General features: G+C 44.3%; 1 protein-coding gene and 1 non-coding gene across 6 annotated transcripts in view; one reads left to right on the top strand and one right to left on the bottom strand.

The window, feature by feature from the left end:
- The window catches only part of invs (inversin), a 20,403-nt gene extending 5,169 nt beyond the window's left edge, over positions 1-15,234 (top strand). For 2 of the 5 annotated variants that reach the window (XM_046045670.1, XM_046045672.1), the window contains 17 exons: positions 1,792-1,891; positions 2,761-2,927; positions 4,266-4,439; positions 5,047-5,214; positions 5,364-5,544; positions 6,346-6,455; positions 6,900-7,071; positions 7,848-8,003; positions 8,105-8,226; positions 8,730-8,837; positions 8,945-9,051; positions 9,158-9,367; positions 10,088-10,299; positions 10,494-11,079; positions 11,626-11,777; positions 14,375-14,461; positions 14,544-15,234. In XM_046045670.1, coding sequence (XP_045901626.1) covers positions 1,792-1,891; positions 2,761-2,927; positions 4,266-4,439; positions 5,047-5,214; positions 5,364-5,544; positions 6,346-6,455; positions 6,900-7,071; positions 7,848-8,003; positions 8,105-8,226; positions 8,730-8,837; positions 8,945-9,051; positions 9,158-9,367; positions 10,088-10,299; positions 10,494-11,079; positions 11,626-11,777; positions 14,375-14,461; positions 14,544-14,659 — 2,928 coding nt within the window. In that variant the 3' untranslated portion in view covers positions 14,660-15,234. Of the gene's footprint in view, positions 1-1,791; positions 1,892-2,760; positions 2,928-4,265; positions 4,440-5,046; positions 5,215-5,363; positions 5,545-6,345; positions 6,456-6,899; positions 7,072-7,847; positions 8,004-8,104; positions 8,227-8,729; positions 8,838-8,944; positions 9,052-9,157; positions 9,368-10,087; positions 10,300-10,493; positions 11,080-11,394; positions 11,596-11,625; positions 11,778-14,374; positions 14,462-14,543 lie in introns of those variants that run through there. The other 3 variants (XM_046045671.1, XM_046045673.1, XM_046045674.1) reach the window with 3 other exon arrangements.
- On the bottom strand, positions 14,099-14,171 carry trnat-ugu. Its single transcript has one exon. It is a non-coding gene; the product is annotated as a tRNA-Thr (tRNA).

The raw sequence follows: 15,234 nt of genomic DNA, 5'->3' as shown, positions 1-15,234 counted from the left end.
GGTGTTTCCAAAACACAAAACAGGCCCTCGTGAAACTCTAATTGCCTGTTCTTTTGGCGATATGAATGTCCCTCACATAGATTCAGATATTGACTTGTGTCCCTCATGTCAGTGTTTGGTCAAATTATGATATTTTTATTATAGTCCGAGATTATTTACAAATCATTTTATATCTGTATTTTATTGTGGCAGCTGGGGGCTTTCATATTGACTCCAAAAATGCAGAAAAAATTAAAAATAGTGAAGGAAAAGTTTTGAACTTTTCAAAAAATTTTAAAGAAGCACAGCGAATATGAGATTGTCTCATTTAGTCATCTGTGTAAGAGGATGTCAACATCATAATCATGATATTACTCTTTCTGAAAGTGCGACTATGGCATCTCTGCTATTTCCGCATGTGTTAAATATTAGCATCTGCAGACTGTGTTTGTGTATGTGCGCATGCACGTGCATTACTGACTGAGTAATCACTCTAAATTAGAGATGTTTAGAGATGTTTGTGGTTGATTTTGGTAAAGCCCCTGTAAAAACTCTCTCTCACGGAAAATCACTTCCCATGACATGGCACATGTGCCAAACACACACAAACACTGACACACAAACACACACACACACATCTATGTTCACACACACACACCTTTATGTTACGCACCTATCATCTCTCCCTCCCATCCTCCTTTATGCTCACATAGCCCTACTTTGCTGTAAATGTATTAACGAACCTGTATTAAGTCTCCGCCACTACCTGGCAGAGCGTGAGAAAGCAGCGAGCATGATGGGTAATTGCCATGCTGCACGCAGTGTCTATAAGAGCGCTGTTTATGAGGCGATGGCAGGGAGGAAGAGGGGGATGAGAAGGAAGGATGGAGGACACCAGAGTATTCTCTCCTCCCTTCATTCAGTTTTCTTACCAAGAGTTAAAAAGTTCTCAAGACTGTGACAGAAGTAATCAGCCTGCTTAAACTTTATCAATATTTCCCATCAGTTGTATTGCATAGAACCTCTTTATACTGCAAGTTTCATAAGTAGTGAATCAGATTTATTCATGTGACTGTTAATGAAAATGTCTTGGAGAAATCTCCGATTGTGGCACGAGTTTGTGCCTCCAGCGTTTATGTGTTTAGGGGCAATAATTGATTTCTCTGTTGTGCCCCGCAGGGCTTGTCCCACATCTCTAAACCCTCCCACACACACACACACACACACACACACACACACACACGCACACACACACCCACACAGCAAGGTATGCTGCAGTATTAATGAGACATGAATAAGACATGAAGAGAGACCCCCCTCTTACACGCTCACACAGGGTCTCCCCCTCCCCAGCTGCTTCCTGTCTGCAGATTACCCAGCTTTCACTGGGCTCTGGGTAAGTGGGGCCAGGAAGAGATTTAGCCCCCTCAGCAGGAGCAGACACACACACACACACACACACACACACACAAACACACACACTACCTACTGTAAGCCAACATTGGGAAGTATCTGTTTCATTGTGATGTTGAAAACGAACGGAGAATCAGGTGTGTGTTATCTGCTTGAAATGTGATCGATGTTTGTGGAAGATGTTGAAGTGATTTCATTAGTAGTTGCCATTTAAACATGGCTTTTATGGCATATAATATGGCGTGAGCTATTGAAGCGCAACTATATCCAGTTGTGGGGTGTGCTTGCAGGACAATGAATGGTAAGGAAACTGTCTGTATTAAATACTTGATACTTGAAGTAAGTTGAGTGCAAGTTGCTGCAGGTTGAGTTGTGACCTTCTATCTGCTTGTGTTGCAGGCCTCAGCGATGTCTAGCCCAGGACCTGCCTCTCTGGGCTCGCAGGTCCATGCTGCAGCTGTCAATGGAGATAGGAGCGCCCTTCTCAAACTCATCACAGGTAAGTAGCACACAACCAGTCAGCCTCTAGACATATTACAGGTTTATTCACTACATCACCTGCATCACACAAGTTTAATGTTGGACAGTGACTGTTGTGAAACAGAGAGGGAACACATTGGGAGAGAGAAGGATATAACATCCAAGAAAGGTTCTTGGAAATTGAAACGGGGTCAATGCGGTTATATCATGTGCGTCTTAACCCCTAGGGCCTAGGCCACCAAAACACCCCAAACACACAGGGTTCAGTTCATATTAATCTGTAGTAATGTGGTGCTTTATTGATTTCTATCAGGAACACTTCTTTATATTGGCCCCATTTGTAGGGAAGTGAGAGTGCAGGGTCAGCTGCAGCAGCTGGTAGGAGTTTTGGAGAAGGTACAGCAGAGCTGGTGCTCATCAGCATGGAAGCTGGAACTGCGGCCCCTCTGCTAAAGGATGGTCCAGACTTCTGCAAAAGTGCTGTCATTATCTGGACATTAAGCCATTTTGAGATTTAAACTTGAATACAAAATTGAAATGTGTGGCGAGAAATAGCATCAAATGATCAGTGCCATTTATGTTACTCTTCGCAAGGAGGCGATGTGGTCCTCCAGCTTATCAATGTTAAAGTATTTCCATCTGGGGTTCCAGCTGCTCTGACTTATTTAGAAAAGTGGAAGTGGAACTCCTATTAAACTGAAGCAGTAAAAGACTGCATTTTAAGTACAAGGAGTTACCGTTTAAAAACAGTTTATAACATATTCCATCAAAAGCCTTTCTGTTTGTTGAACTGAATACAACGCATATTGACCCAAATCTTCACTATTAATGCTTACCCTCTGACTTAAACCTTCAAACTGTGTTTGTTGTATGTGTCCTTGTGTGTAGCAGATCCCTCGCTGCGGGACCGTGAGGACCAGTTTGGCCGGACCCCTTTGATGTACTGTGTGCTGGCTGACCGCCTGGATTGTGCAGAGATTCTGCTAAAGGCCGGAGCCTCGGTCAACAAGACCGACCACAGCCAGCGCGCCGCTTTGCACCTTGCCGCGCAGAAGGTATGGGCATCCTGACACAGACGTACACTGAAGCACACACAAATGTTGACTGTCACACATATGTCAGCCCCTTTTTGTGGTTAAGTTTATTTCAGAAGAACTGATAAGGGGTGGATTTATAAAAGTGGAATATGAAGATTAGGTCTGATCTGAGGTTTAATGGCAATTCCATAGTCGATAAACTCCAGTGGGAAGCCAGTGCCCCCTAGTGGCTATAGTTATGGCCTTAGGGCTTTGGGGGGGGGGGGGGGGGGGGGGGGGGGGGGGGGGGGGGGTATAATCCTGCTACACACACATTGTAGCTATGAGTTTCACTTATACACATTCCTGTAAATAAACAATTTTTCTGCATGGAGAAAGCCCTGTTTCACAGCATTTTTGATACTGGAAAAAAAAAAAGAGGAGCTGAATGTTCTGTAAACTTCATTAAAGACTGAGGAACAGTCTGAGGAGACAATGTTAATGAGGACACCTCTAGACAGAGTGGTGTGTTCACTCTAAAGGGATGTGGCAGGGGAACAGTAGGATGTGGCACTAATGATATCCCTTTACAACTCAGTTATGTGTCTGTGCCTACTTTTATGGGAGTGTGCTGATACAGAATCATCATATCATTGAAGAAAGAGGGGAGGTAATAGGTTATTGGGGTCTGTCTAGTAGATAGGGAGTGTGTGTGCACGTGTGTGTGTGTGTGTGTTGGGGGATGCTAGTGATGGGAAGCCCTGTCTCGTTGACATCTGATCAATAAATGGCTGAGACAGGGAGAGAGGCCAGGGATTACCGATCTAATTGGACTGAGAATAGGGAGGATGGGAACACACACACACACACACACACACAGTCTAGATGCATGCTCACACACAAGATAGATCTGTCAGACTGTGGATTTGTGGTCACAGGATGGCAAATATACAAAATATTCTCACACGTGTACACAGTCATGCCGGCATGGACACAAACACACACACACCACGCTGATGAGCGACAGCTGTTGCACAATACATCACCCCACGGCCTGGTGGAGAAACGCTGAGACCAAAACTTGAGGATGATGATGTGGAGGGGATGACAGGCAGAGAGTGGTGGCTCTGTCAGGCTGCAGAGCCGCTGTTTACTGTTTAACAGCTCATCACAGACGCTGAACAGAGAGGCAGGAGGCGCAAACGAAGATGGATGACCTGTGGATTGAACCAGACACAGCTAAACGCCTGGGGAGTCTGTGTGTGTGGGAGTGTGTGTGTCATTGCTGCTGGTTCATGACTAATATCAAGGAGAGTTGGTGATTTCTGAGATAATATTTAGCACAATTTGGGTTTTTTTTGTACGTGTTCGTTGCAGGGGAATGTGCGATTCCTGAAGCTGCTGCTGTCCAGGCGTGCTAACTGGCTGCAGAAAGATTTAGAGGAGATGACCCCGCTCCACCTGGCCACCCGACACCCCTCCCAAAAAGCCCTCGCCCTGCTACTCAAACATATTGGACCTGGAGAGGTTGATACGCAAGACAAGAACAAGGTACTACAGTACAGACACACACAAATAAGTTGTTGGAAGATTGTTTGTCTTCCCAGCTGCCCACAGTTTGTCCTCCGTTAGAAACCAGCCTGTCTGGGCGTCTGACCAATAACCTGTAAAGAGATAACTGACTGACTGAAGACAGTTCGTTAGAAGCAGCAGGAATTTGAGGTCATACACGCATGAACCCCCCGAGAGGCACACACACAGCAGTGAACAATTTAACAATCTGTGGCTTTGTCCTGTGTCCTACTGATAAGACCACAAACATACAAACACACAGTCTCCTCTCTCTTCTGGAGCTGATGTGTATCTGACATCAGTAGTTCGTTTTGTAATAATCCAATATGCATCATCATGTCAGATGACAGTGGTTTCTGCATATCTCAGAATAGCTCAGTAGCCGTCACGGAGGCATGATCTTCAATATGATCTTTGTGTAGCACATTGCCCTCATATTTCCTCCCCATGTCAAAGTGGAGTAATTTTTTGAGCCTAAATGGAAACCTCAAACCTCGTGTTACAATGGCTGCTTCTATTTTAAACTCATCCATCATCTTTGCCTCTTCCTTTTCATCTCTCTCTGTCCCACTTTCTATTTGTACAGCAAACTGCTCTCCACTGGTCAGCGTTTTATAACCGACCAGAACACGTTCGCCTTCTGATCAAGCATGATTCCAACATTGGCATCCCAGACAGTGAGGGCAAGATCCCTCTGCACTGGGCAGCGCACAGTCAGGAGCCCAGCGCTACACAAACCGTCCGCTGTATACTGGTACACACTATTGCACACACACAAACACACACACTCACTGACTAAATTTGTCATCATCATCCTCCATCCTCACCTGTCAGTCTGCATGTTTTTCTTTTCTGTGGTTGTCTTGTATGTGTGTGTGCGTGCGTGTGTGTGTGTGTGAGAAGGAGGCAGCGCCAACTGAGTCCCTGTTAAACTGGCAGGACTATGAGGGGCGGACTCCCCTGCACTTTGCCGTTGCAGACGGTAATGAGGCAGTGGTGGAGGTGCTGACGTCCTACGAGGGCTGTAATGTGACAGCTTATGATAACCTCTTCAGAACACCGCTGCACTGGGCAGCTCTTCTCGGTGGGTGTGACCTACTGCAGCCCGAATGAACGCTGCACACTGTGAATGAAGGATTTCAGGCTTTGTGGAAAATTACAACCACTTTCCCCTAAAAACAAAATTCCAATGAGAACAAGTTTTACACTGGTTAGCTGAATCAAAGCCAAAATAGACGAGTTATTACCCCCATGATAAGATTATGTTTTATTTATTTTATATATATAGAGCCTGGCTCTAGGGAATGCAATTTTGTTTGATGGTCTGTCTGTCAGCCCACCACTTTAATCCAGACTAAAATATCTCAACAACTATCAGATACATACAGATGGTCATGGTAACCAGAGGATGAATCCTACTGACTTTGATGATCCCCTCACTTTTCCTTTTGTGTCAGCTGACAGCCTCAGCTGTACTTCAGTGCAAATTAGCAAATGTTAGCATGCTAACACCCTAAACTAAGATGGTAAACATGGTAAACATTATACCTGGTTAACGTTAGCATGTTGACATTAGAATTTCAGCTCAAAGCACCACTGTGCCCAAGAGCAGCATCACAGAGCCGCTAGCAAAGCTGTTGACTCTTGTTGTTTCTTTGGGTTTATTACAACCTGTATAGCATCACACAATGAAACACAGTGGTTAGTAATTATATAAATTGTGAGAGTGGACTTCTGTTGAGGTGATGTACTTTTTTTGGCTTCTTTCTGTTAACAGTTTTAGTTAACTAAAAAAAGGTGAGCAATTATCCCAGATCCTTATCGTGTATCCTTGTCCTTATCTCTCACCCGTACATCCCACTAATGGAAAACATGTGTTTTTCAGGCCACGCAAGAATCGTCCACATACTGTTGGAGAGAAACACATCAGGCACTATTCCCTCAGACAGCCAAGGAGCAACACCTCTGCATTATGGTGCTCAGAGCAACAATGCTGTGAGTCATGCACACTCACACACAAAGCTTGAAAACCTGCTGATTCAGCATCAAGCATCTTTATCCAAAATACAATATTTATTATGATAAAATAAAGCTGTCTCATCCTGCATGTTCGGCATCCTTGAAAATGCTGTCTTATAAAGGCAAATTATTATTATGATTTTACATGCTTGATTGTCAAGGTCAAATTATAGTTTATGGGGAATTTGGAAATATATGTTTACTATTTTAATTTGTATACTGTTTGACATGGAGTGATTTTATTAATGATAATCTACAGATTTATTTTATTAGTTTGTCCCAAGTTTTATGTTGCCTAGTCATGTAGAACTATGCACATTAATCCTTTAAATGTGTGATTTAATGTCTCCCTTTTCATACCGTCCAAAATACTAAATTAAGCTGAAATAATGGTCTTCTGTATGTATGTGCGGTGAGTAGGAGACAGTGGGTGTGTTTCTGTCTCACCCGTCTGTGAAGGATGAACCCGATCTGGAGGGGAGGACAGCCTTCATGTGGGCCGCTGGGAAAGGCAGTGACGATGTAATCCGCACCATGCTGACCCTCACCCCTCAAATTGACATCAACATGGCCGACAAGTACGGAGGCACAGGTGAGTGCCTGAGAAATCAGAGCGGAAAACGAGGCTTTGACCCGCACCCCCTACTCTTCCCAATACTGTTCACACACACACACACACACTTTTATCCTTGTTCTGTTTGTGTGTGGCCTGCTTCTTGTTTTAGGCTAGGGATGATGATGTCACAGGGGATTTCCCCCAAGGTGCTAGAGAGACTGTGAGGCTGAGAGAGAGAGAGTGAAGTGATAGTGTCAGCAAAATTAGTGTGAGCTCGCTGAATAGACTCCCACCACTGCCAGCACTGTCCTCTGATGAGCACACACACAATTTATTGCCACACGCACGCACACACACACACACACACACACACACACACAACTTATTGCCACTCTCTGACCCCCGGCGCTTTTTGGACTTATAATCTCCATGGCAATAGCCCCTCTGCTCAGCCAGGCGGTCATTGCTTATGCATGCATAACATGCAACGGTTGAGTCATGCTAATGAGACGGTGTGAAGGGCAGTGGAGCTGACTGGTGCCCAGATCACTTCCATGCACTTGACTCTAGTCTGTACTGTCTGGGGACTGGAGAGAGGGGACGGAGGGGAAGCCACAAGGAGGTTTAAGTATATTGCTCCTCATTAAATGTCTGTGTTGGTTTAACCCTCCATTGACTGGGCTTTAGCCACAGCCCAGAGAGGAGCGACAGTCTAGGGGATGAATGAACAAAGAAGAGGCAGATGAGGGAAGAGCCTCGTATTCTTTTCTCGGGGTAGTTTTTTTTACATATATATGTGCGTGTTCACACAGCACTCCATGCGGCCTCCCTGTCAGGCCATGTGAGCACAGTGAAGCTGCTGTTGGAGAGGGGAGCGATGGTCGACTCTCTAGATGTGATGAAACACACGCCGCTGTTTCGCGCTTGCGAGATGGGACACAGAGATGTCATTCTCACACTCATCAAAGGTGGGTGCAGTTGGTACATACAGTATGTACAGTAAGTATTACTACACATTTCTGTGTGTCAGTTAAATGCCTCAACTGAAATGTCAGTGTAATGAATAAAGGTTCTGCACACGTGGATCTGGTAGACGTGGATGGTCACACTGCTCTGCACTGGGCAGCTCTGGGAGGGAATGCTGAGGTCTGCCAGATACTGATGGAGAATGGGATTAGTCCCAATGTACAGGTATGAATGCACACACTCAAAACATACACAGAAACAGGATCTTTAAATCCCTATTTAATAGTCATTACTCCATAGTTTTACATAGTAAATAGGGAAGTTTGATCCCATCCCTATCTGTCTCTGGGCTGTGCAGCTCTAGCTTTCCATCCACAATCCTTGTTTCATGCACAAGAAGATCTCCAAAGTTTAGCCAAAGCTAACATGATACAACAGTCTGTTGTAACAAACCTGGGAGGTTATTTTAAATCTAGCATCATGTTAGCTTTGGCTGCACCGCGGAAGGCTTTCTATCCACTAAACAAGGATTGTTGTCCCCCATTGATTGCAACAAAAATTAGTTGCACATCTGAAGTGGTGGGTCCAATATGAATCAAATATTAATTATTCCACTGCACTGTTTCACAAGCAGTGAGGATAAAATCAGGATCAGCCTCATTAATCCTTAGCTACTCATTTAATTGTTCTGCACCAGACTGTTAAATATTTAAACTTCTGCTGGGCAGGACCAAGCAGGACGGACTCCTCTGCAGTGTGCTGCTTATGGCGGCTACATCACCTGCATGGCTGTTCTCATGGAGAACAATGCTGATCCAAACATACAGGACAAAGAGGTAGAAATCTGCTCAAACGTTCATGAATGCATCCATGCATCTGTATGTTATCTGAAACTTTGAACACAGCTATAGTTTGAATGGGTGCTCTTTTTATGGTTGCACAGGGGCGGACTGCTCTACACTGGTCGTGTAACAATGGCTACCTGGACGCTGTGAAACTGCTACTGGGCTACAATGCCTTTCCTAATCACATGGAGCACACTGAGGAGAGGTGAGGACAGAGCTAGTCGAGAGATGGAGGAACTGGAGGTGAGGAGACAGGGAGGTAGAAGCTGGAAAACAGATTTATGAATGACACTGGTGTCCGTGGTTTGCAGATACACCCCTTTGGACTACGCTCTGCTGGGGGGGCACAGTGAGGTGACTCAGTTCATGCTGGAGCATGGTGCTCTGTCAATCGCAGCCATCCAGGACATCGCTGCTGCCTCCATCCAGGCTGTCTACAAGGGCTACACCGTCCGCAAGGCCTTCAAGGAGAGAAAGCAGCTCCTCATGAGGCATGAGCAGCTGCGCAAGGATGCAGCCAAGTGAGAGATGAGCACACACAGATACATACTCACATGTTTGTGTGCGTAGACAGAGACACATGTACTGAAGCCTCAGCCATTCATCACTCACTCCTGTTTCTGTCTTCAATATTTGTCTCTGTCTTCCTCTTCTCGCCCATATAGGAAGAGTCACACTCTCTCCATATCTATCTTTCTCTCTGTCATCCCCGCACACACATCAGTCTTCCCGCTGTCTCTCTCTTCTGGCTAGCTCTCTGTTTTGTCATTTGTTCACCAGTCTCACCTTTATTCTGTCGTACATATTGCTTTTGAGAGGCAAATTTGTTTTAGGAGGGCACATTGACTTCTTGTTATTTCAAGCATGCAGTTTTATTGAAACATAAGTCTTTTATGAGATGTTTTTCTTACAAAGTAATCTATTGTACGGCATCTTTTCTTCGTATTAGATTGCCCCCAAGTTGTGACCAAATGCATGAAATATTTATTACTCCACAACTAAAAAACTGTCTTTGCACAGAAAGAGTACTTTTTATTGTCTTGGCATGAACCAGAAAGTTGCACTTTCGCCTGTGTGAAGTGGTCATTTTTTATTTGCACACTTGATGGTGCATTAGTATAACTAAAATATATGTAATATTTAATATTCTCATCTGAACACAATGTTTTGATCTCTCTGTCCATGTCAATGTCCATACATTTAAAACAAACTCAGATCCCACTGCTTTTCTTTGTGTTCAGGAAGCGAGAGGAGGAACTGAGGAGGAGAGAAGCTGTACAGCAAGTGTCTGTGGCCGCTGATGAGAAACGGAGGGTCCCTCTGGTGAGAACAGAGCAGGAAAAGCTCTCCTTAGTGAACATTCTAGAGGACTTGTCCATGAATGACTCGGTGGTTGAAACAAAGAAATCATCAAAAGCTGAACGCACTAAGAGCAAAGAGGAGAGACACAAAGGTACAAATGTGCAGAAATAGGCTAATGATGGTTTGAATGTATGTCTAGTGGGTTGTCAAACTCCAAGATAAATATTTTCTTGAAATAAAAAACAGCATTCCCGCAAGTAAACACACACAAAGCAGAAACATTTTGCACAAAATCTTTTGTATATCTCATGTTTCCTTTTCTTTTCTCTTCATTTCGCTCACCAGTACACAAGAGCAGATTCTCCAGAAAAAGTAAAGCAGCTGAACCACATGAGGTTCCTGATGCTTCGAGCCGCCACTGTCATGTGACCGGTGACACAGTGCCCGGTGCTTCCCACACCACCAGGCTGAAGGAACTTCTCTCTCCTGCCAGCTGCAGCCAGCCACCCAGCGTCAAACCCAGACCCCCCTCCATGCCCAAAGGCAGGGAAAGACTTTCCTCAAACACTCCTTCCACAAGCGTCTCTACGACGGACCAAACTGACACTATTATAAGAGAATGCATCCCTCTAAAAAAGAGAGATGCTCACATGACACATGTGCAGACTGCCTCCGGTAAGACTGATGCTCGCACCTCTCCACAAAAGCACAGAAACCACAAGGAGCAGACTTCAGAAAAGGTCACCACCAAAGACCAAACTCACACTCCCTCATTAAGAAGTAGTTCATCTTTAGACCACAAAAGCCCTTCAAGAAAGACTCAGTCTGCCACACATGCACCTATCCCAACACACACACACAGGGAGCACAACAAAGAGCAGCACAGCACAAGCAACGAGGCTGCACGCATCATCCAGCGAGCTTGGCGAAGGTGAGTTTACATGTGTGTGTGCGCTTGTGTTTGTACCCGAAAGGGTGTTCAGTAGCAGGAGCTTATCTGGCTGTGGGAGATTGGCAGTGCCATGTGGTGCCCACATGTGCCCCCCCCCCACCACCCCATGTTCAGTCTGGATGCCATCAACACTTGAGCTGTGGGGGGAGAGCGTGGGAGATGGGTGAGACAAGTAGGCAGGGGACAGACGGGGTATAATCTAGAGCTTTCATACTGGTTTAACAAGAGGCTAAAAGTTCAGATGTGTTGCTCTAATAGCTACCAGCAGCCTCTCTTTGCTTGTGTTTCTCTTAGAGGCTGCCAGTCCGCTGCAGGAGGCCCACTGTTTCCATTCAGCTACACAATTATATTCTGTATGTGCTGCCTATTAACTGCCTTGAATAAACTCTGTTTACTTTGTTTATGCTTAGTTTATTAGTGTGAGGACTTGCCAGCTTTTAGACCTTTGAACGCAGTCTGAGATATTTTTGTTTGATTATTGAACGACATGCACTTGTATGCGCTTGCATGAATGTGTTTTTGCAGGTTCCACGCACACAGACGGAGAGAGGTAAGGGCCCGCGAAGAGGTGGAGTCAGGTGATTCAAACCACGCCCAAAACAGGAAGAAGATGGAAATCCGAGCTCAACCCACTAAACCGTCAACGAGAAAGAGCTCAGTGCTACAAAGTATCTATGGTGAGCTTTTTTTTTGCTTTATAATATATGTGTGTAACAAACAACAACATAATAAAGCTTACAAAATAACAAAATTCCACTTACACAGAAAGAAAAAAACAAGACATCATATGGAAGGACCCCACACCCTTTCCCCAGTAGAGCCCCATCGCGAACCACACATACCCCTCCTGAATCATTCAACTAAAACTTGAGAGCGATGCTTTGTATGTCTGGTAGTGTAATTATACTACCAATGGTGTAATTGTGTAAAGTGTGGTTCCCATCAGCTTGACTGCAAATGTGCAGGTCAAAATTGAACAAACCTGAAGTCTGAGCTGTGACTCCGTCGGCTGGAGCTGACACCAAAGCAGGAAACTCTTAAGCCCAAGCTTAAATTTGTCACTTGGGCTTCGACCGAAGTGAACAAGAGAAGAAGTAAATATGGGTAGGGACAATATGCAAATGTGGCCGCATCTTAAAGCAATTTATCTGGTTGTATTATTTATTTTAAACAATTCTCATGAAAACACAGTTTAGCCAAATTCTTCAATAGCGTATTCCTCTGAGTCATTGAGATCCATTGTTGTCCAAAAACACTTGGGCACTGTAGTTTATTATGAGTTTTTTACACATTCACTGTCCCACTGTCATACATTAATTACTAGCTAGTGCACCTAAAAATATTCTTCAACAAATGCACCATTTACTCTGGTTTATATTTGTAACGATTATGTCCTCAATGGGAACAAATGATCTTGGAGTGGGCCACAGACAGGGTAAGGACGTTGGAAATTACTGGGAGATGAACTGATGCACTGTGGCCTTTTGTCTTTTCATGGGATTTGGTGATGAAATATATAGAATGTAGGATATGACCAGCCGTATCCTTTTGATGGTAAACCACCTATGAATCACTTGTGGCTGAAAAAAGCTGCTGCACTGCTCCCAATAGGCTGAAACTTTCAAGCATACTGTGTGTCAGTGATGTCAAAGCCTATATTGGTTTGGGTGTGCAGAATTTTCTTAAGTTGTAACCTACAGAGAGTGTGAAAGTAGCTGTTTCCTGCCCCACGTTCCTGCGTTGATTTACCCTTTGAGGTGGGAACTTTTCCATCCCAATTGCTCAAAGCTCTTAAATTTTATGGAAACAGATTGAAGAAGAAGCTGGAAGTCAGGATGGTTGTCATACCGTTGTAGAACACGCTGTATGTGACTAACTCTGGGAGCAGGAACTCATGTAAATGTTCAAGTGACGCTTCAGTCTACATATCAGAACAGTATCAGCCTGGTTGGCTATGTGGAACCTATGGTAGGGTATCGGCCCACAGACAGCCCTGACCTTCATCACACATCACCAGGTGATGATGGGAGAACGGGCAGAAACCTCGCTGGGCCAAAACATACAAGTGCACACGCCGTCTCCAAACTCCTCACTCCAACCCAATCCAACCTTCTGACGTGGTTTTCCCCTCCCCCTTTTCACCTCACCTCACCCTCCTCCCTCTCTTTCTATCCTTCTCGCTCTCTGTCATTCCTGGCACTGTGAAAAGTTCAGAGCTGTCAGGGGGAATGTCAGACGACTGCGTAGAACAATCTGCTGAACACACACACATAAACCCAGACACTGTGCCACACACACACACACACACACACACACACACACGAGACTTGTTCTCGCACTGCTGTTTTTATGAGACGTATTCAGACATTTGACGCACAACTCTGGACTGGGTCACATTGCTCCGTTTAATCATCATAAACCATTTTTAAATTGCCTGTTAATTATTTTATCTGAAATGCATCTCTAAGATCTGTAGCAACACACGGAGAGAGACATTTCTTTTTACATCACAGATAACAAAACTACATGTGCCAAAGCATTTCTGTGTGCAAGTTTGATTCATTAGTTGATTTAAAACATGTTATACCTCTGCACTAAGAGCACAGTAAAATTTAATTATTTATTGCCACTGTGCTCCTCCAACAGTACACAATTACACATACTAAGGCAGAGAGGCAACGCTTACATGTTTCAGGCACTCTTCGTAACATTAAACAAGCTACCAAGAAACCACTTTTTTAAGCTCTCAGATGTGATCTACTTTAAACATGTCGACAGAGTCTTCCATTGCACTGCAGCAGAAAATAATAATAAAAAAATATTAAAATAATTCTGAATAAAACATGTTAACAATACTGAATCTGAACTACCTCTTGTAGACTACCTGTAAGTGTCAGTAATCAGAGACAAGTAGTTCCCTTAATACATTGGATTTTTTTTACTAATAATTAAAGCCACTAAATGTGGCCACTAAATATGAAAAAAATGATAATAATTAAGGCTCCAGTGAGGTTTGAACTCACGACCCCTGGTTTACAAGACCAGTGCTCTAACCACTGAGCTATAGAGCCTTTGTTAACTATATCATCATCCAAGCAGCAATATAAAGGCTACACCCAAAACAGCCATGGGCGTGGAATCTGACTGGCTCAACCAGTTACAGGAGTGTCCTGGGGTTTGCTATGCAGTGCCAGCTGATTGAAACTGTTAGTAGGATGTAGCTACAAACTTAAATGAAGATATCATCCAAACATTTTCCTTTACTGTCCTTTAGGCAACTCTATGGCCAGACGAGGGCGTTCACTTCGGGGCTCTGAGTCTCAGCTGCTCCTGGACGTGCCTTTACGCACCCAGAGCCAGTGTAAGTGCGTGTGCATACACAAACAAGCAGTTTGAACAAACTTAAAGTCTCTAAAAGGTCATTTTATGTGCTTGTTTTACAGTGAGCAGTATAGACTGCGTGCACCTGACCGACGCCATGAATCAAGCCAAGCAGTACTCTTACCACCTGAGACCGCATAGTGCTGGACAGGGGACCAGAGGCCGGGGAAAACATTGAAGCCACACACACACACACACACACACACACACACACTTGTGTTCTTTGATGTTTTCTCAGCTGGCTGGTGGCCTCACCACTATAGAATTACTATACACATTGTTCGTTCAAGGTGCCAAGCTTTCTAAAATTAAGCCAAATGACATCAGAGCCATGACCTCACAGGGTGGGGTTAAGTCTACAGAAATGGTGTGTGTAAAAGATAACCTTTCATCCATTGTGGAAGGAACACATACACACACACATGCCATCTCTCTCGTTCTCCATCGCTCTCGCACACACACTGAGATAACCTTTCCTCCTGTTGTGGAGAATGAGGCAGTCTATCAACAGCCGGTCATACAGATAGCCCACCTGCAGCCACAGATGCGCACGCACACACACACGTGCACGCACACACACACACACACAGTTAAGTCCTTTCCCTCTCAAGAGAGTGGTGTATTTCTTAACTATGCTGTTTTTATTTACTTTAATATGCATTTGCACAAAAATAATCCATATTGTGTAATTTTAGATATATACCTCAATGTTTCTGTTATAAAAAATAAAACAAAAAATTGACACAAAAGGCA

This window comes from Micropterus dolomieu, linkage group LG03, assembly GCF_021292245.1.
Source record: "Micropterus dolomieu isolate WLL.071019.BEF.003 ecotype Adirondacks linkage group LG03, ASM2129224v1, whole genome shotgun sequence".
Classification (NCBI taxonomy): Eukaryota; Metazoa; Chordata; class Actinopteri; order Centrarchiformes; family Centrarchidae; genus Micropterus; species Micropterus dolomieu.
This window is presented reverse-complemented; position numbering and strand designations above follow the sequence as displayed.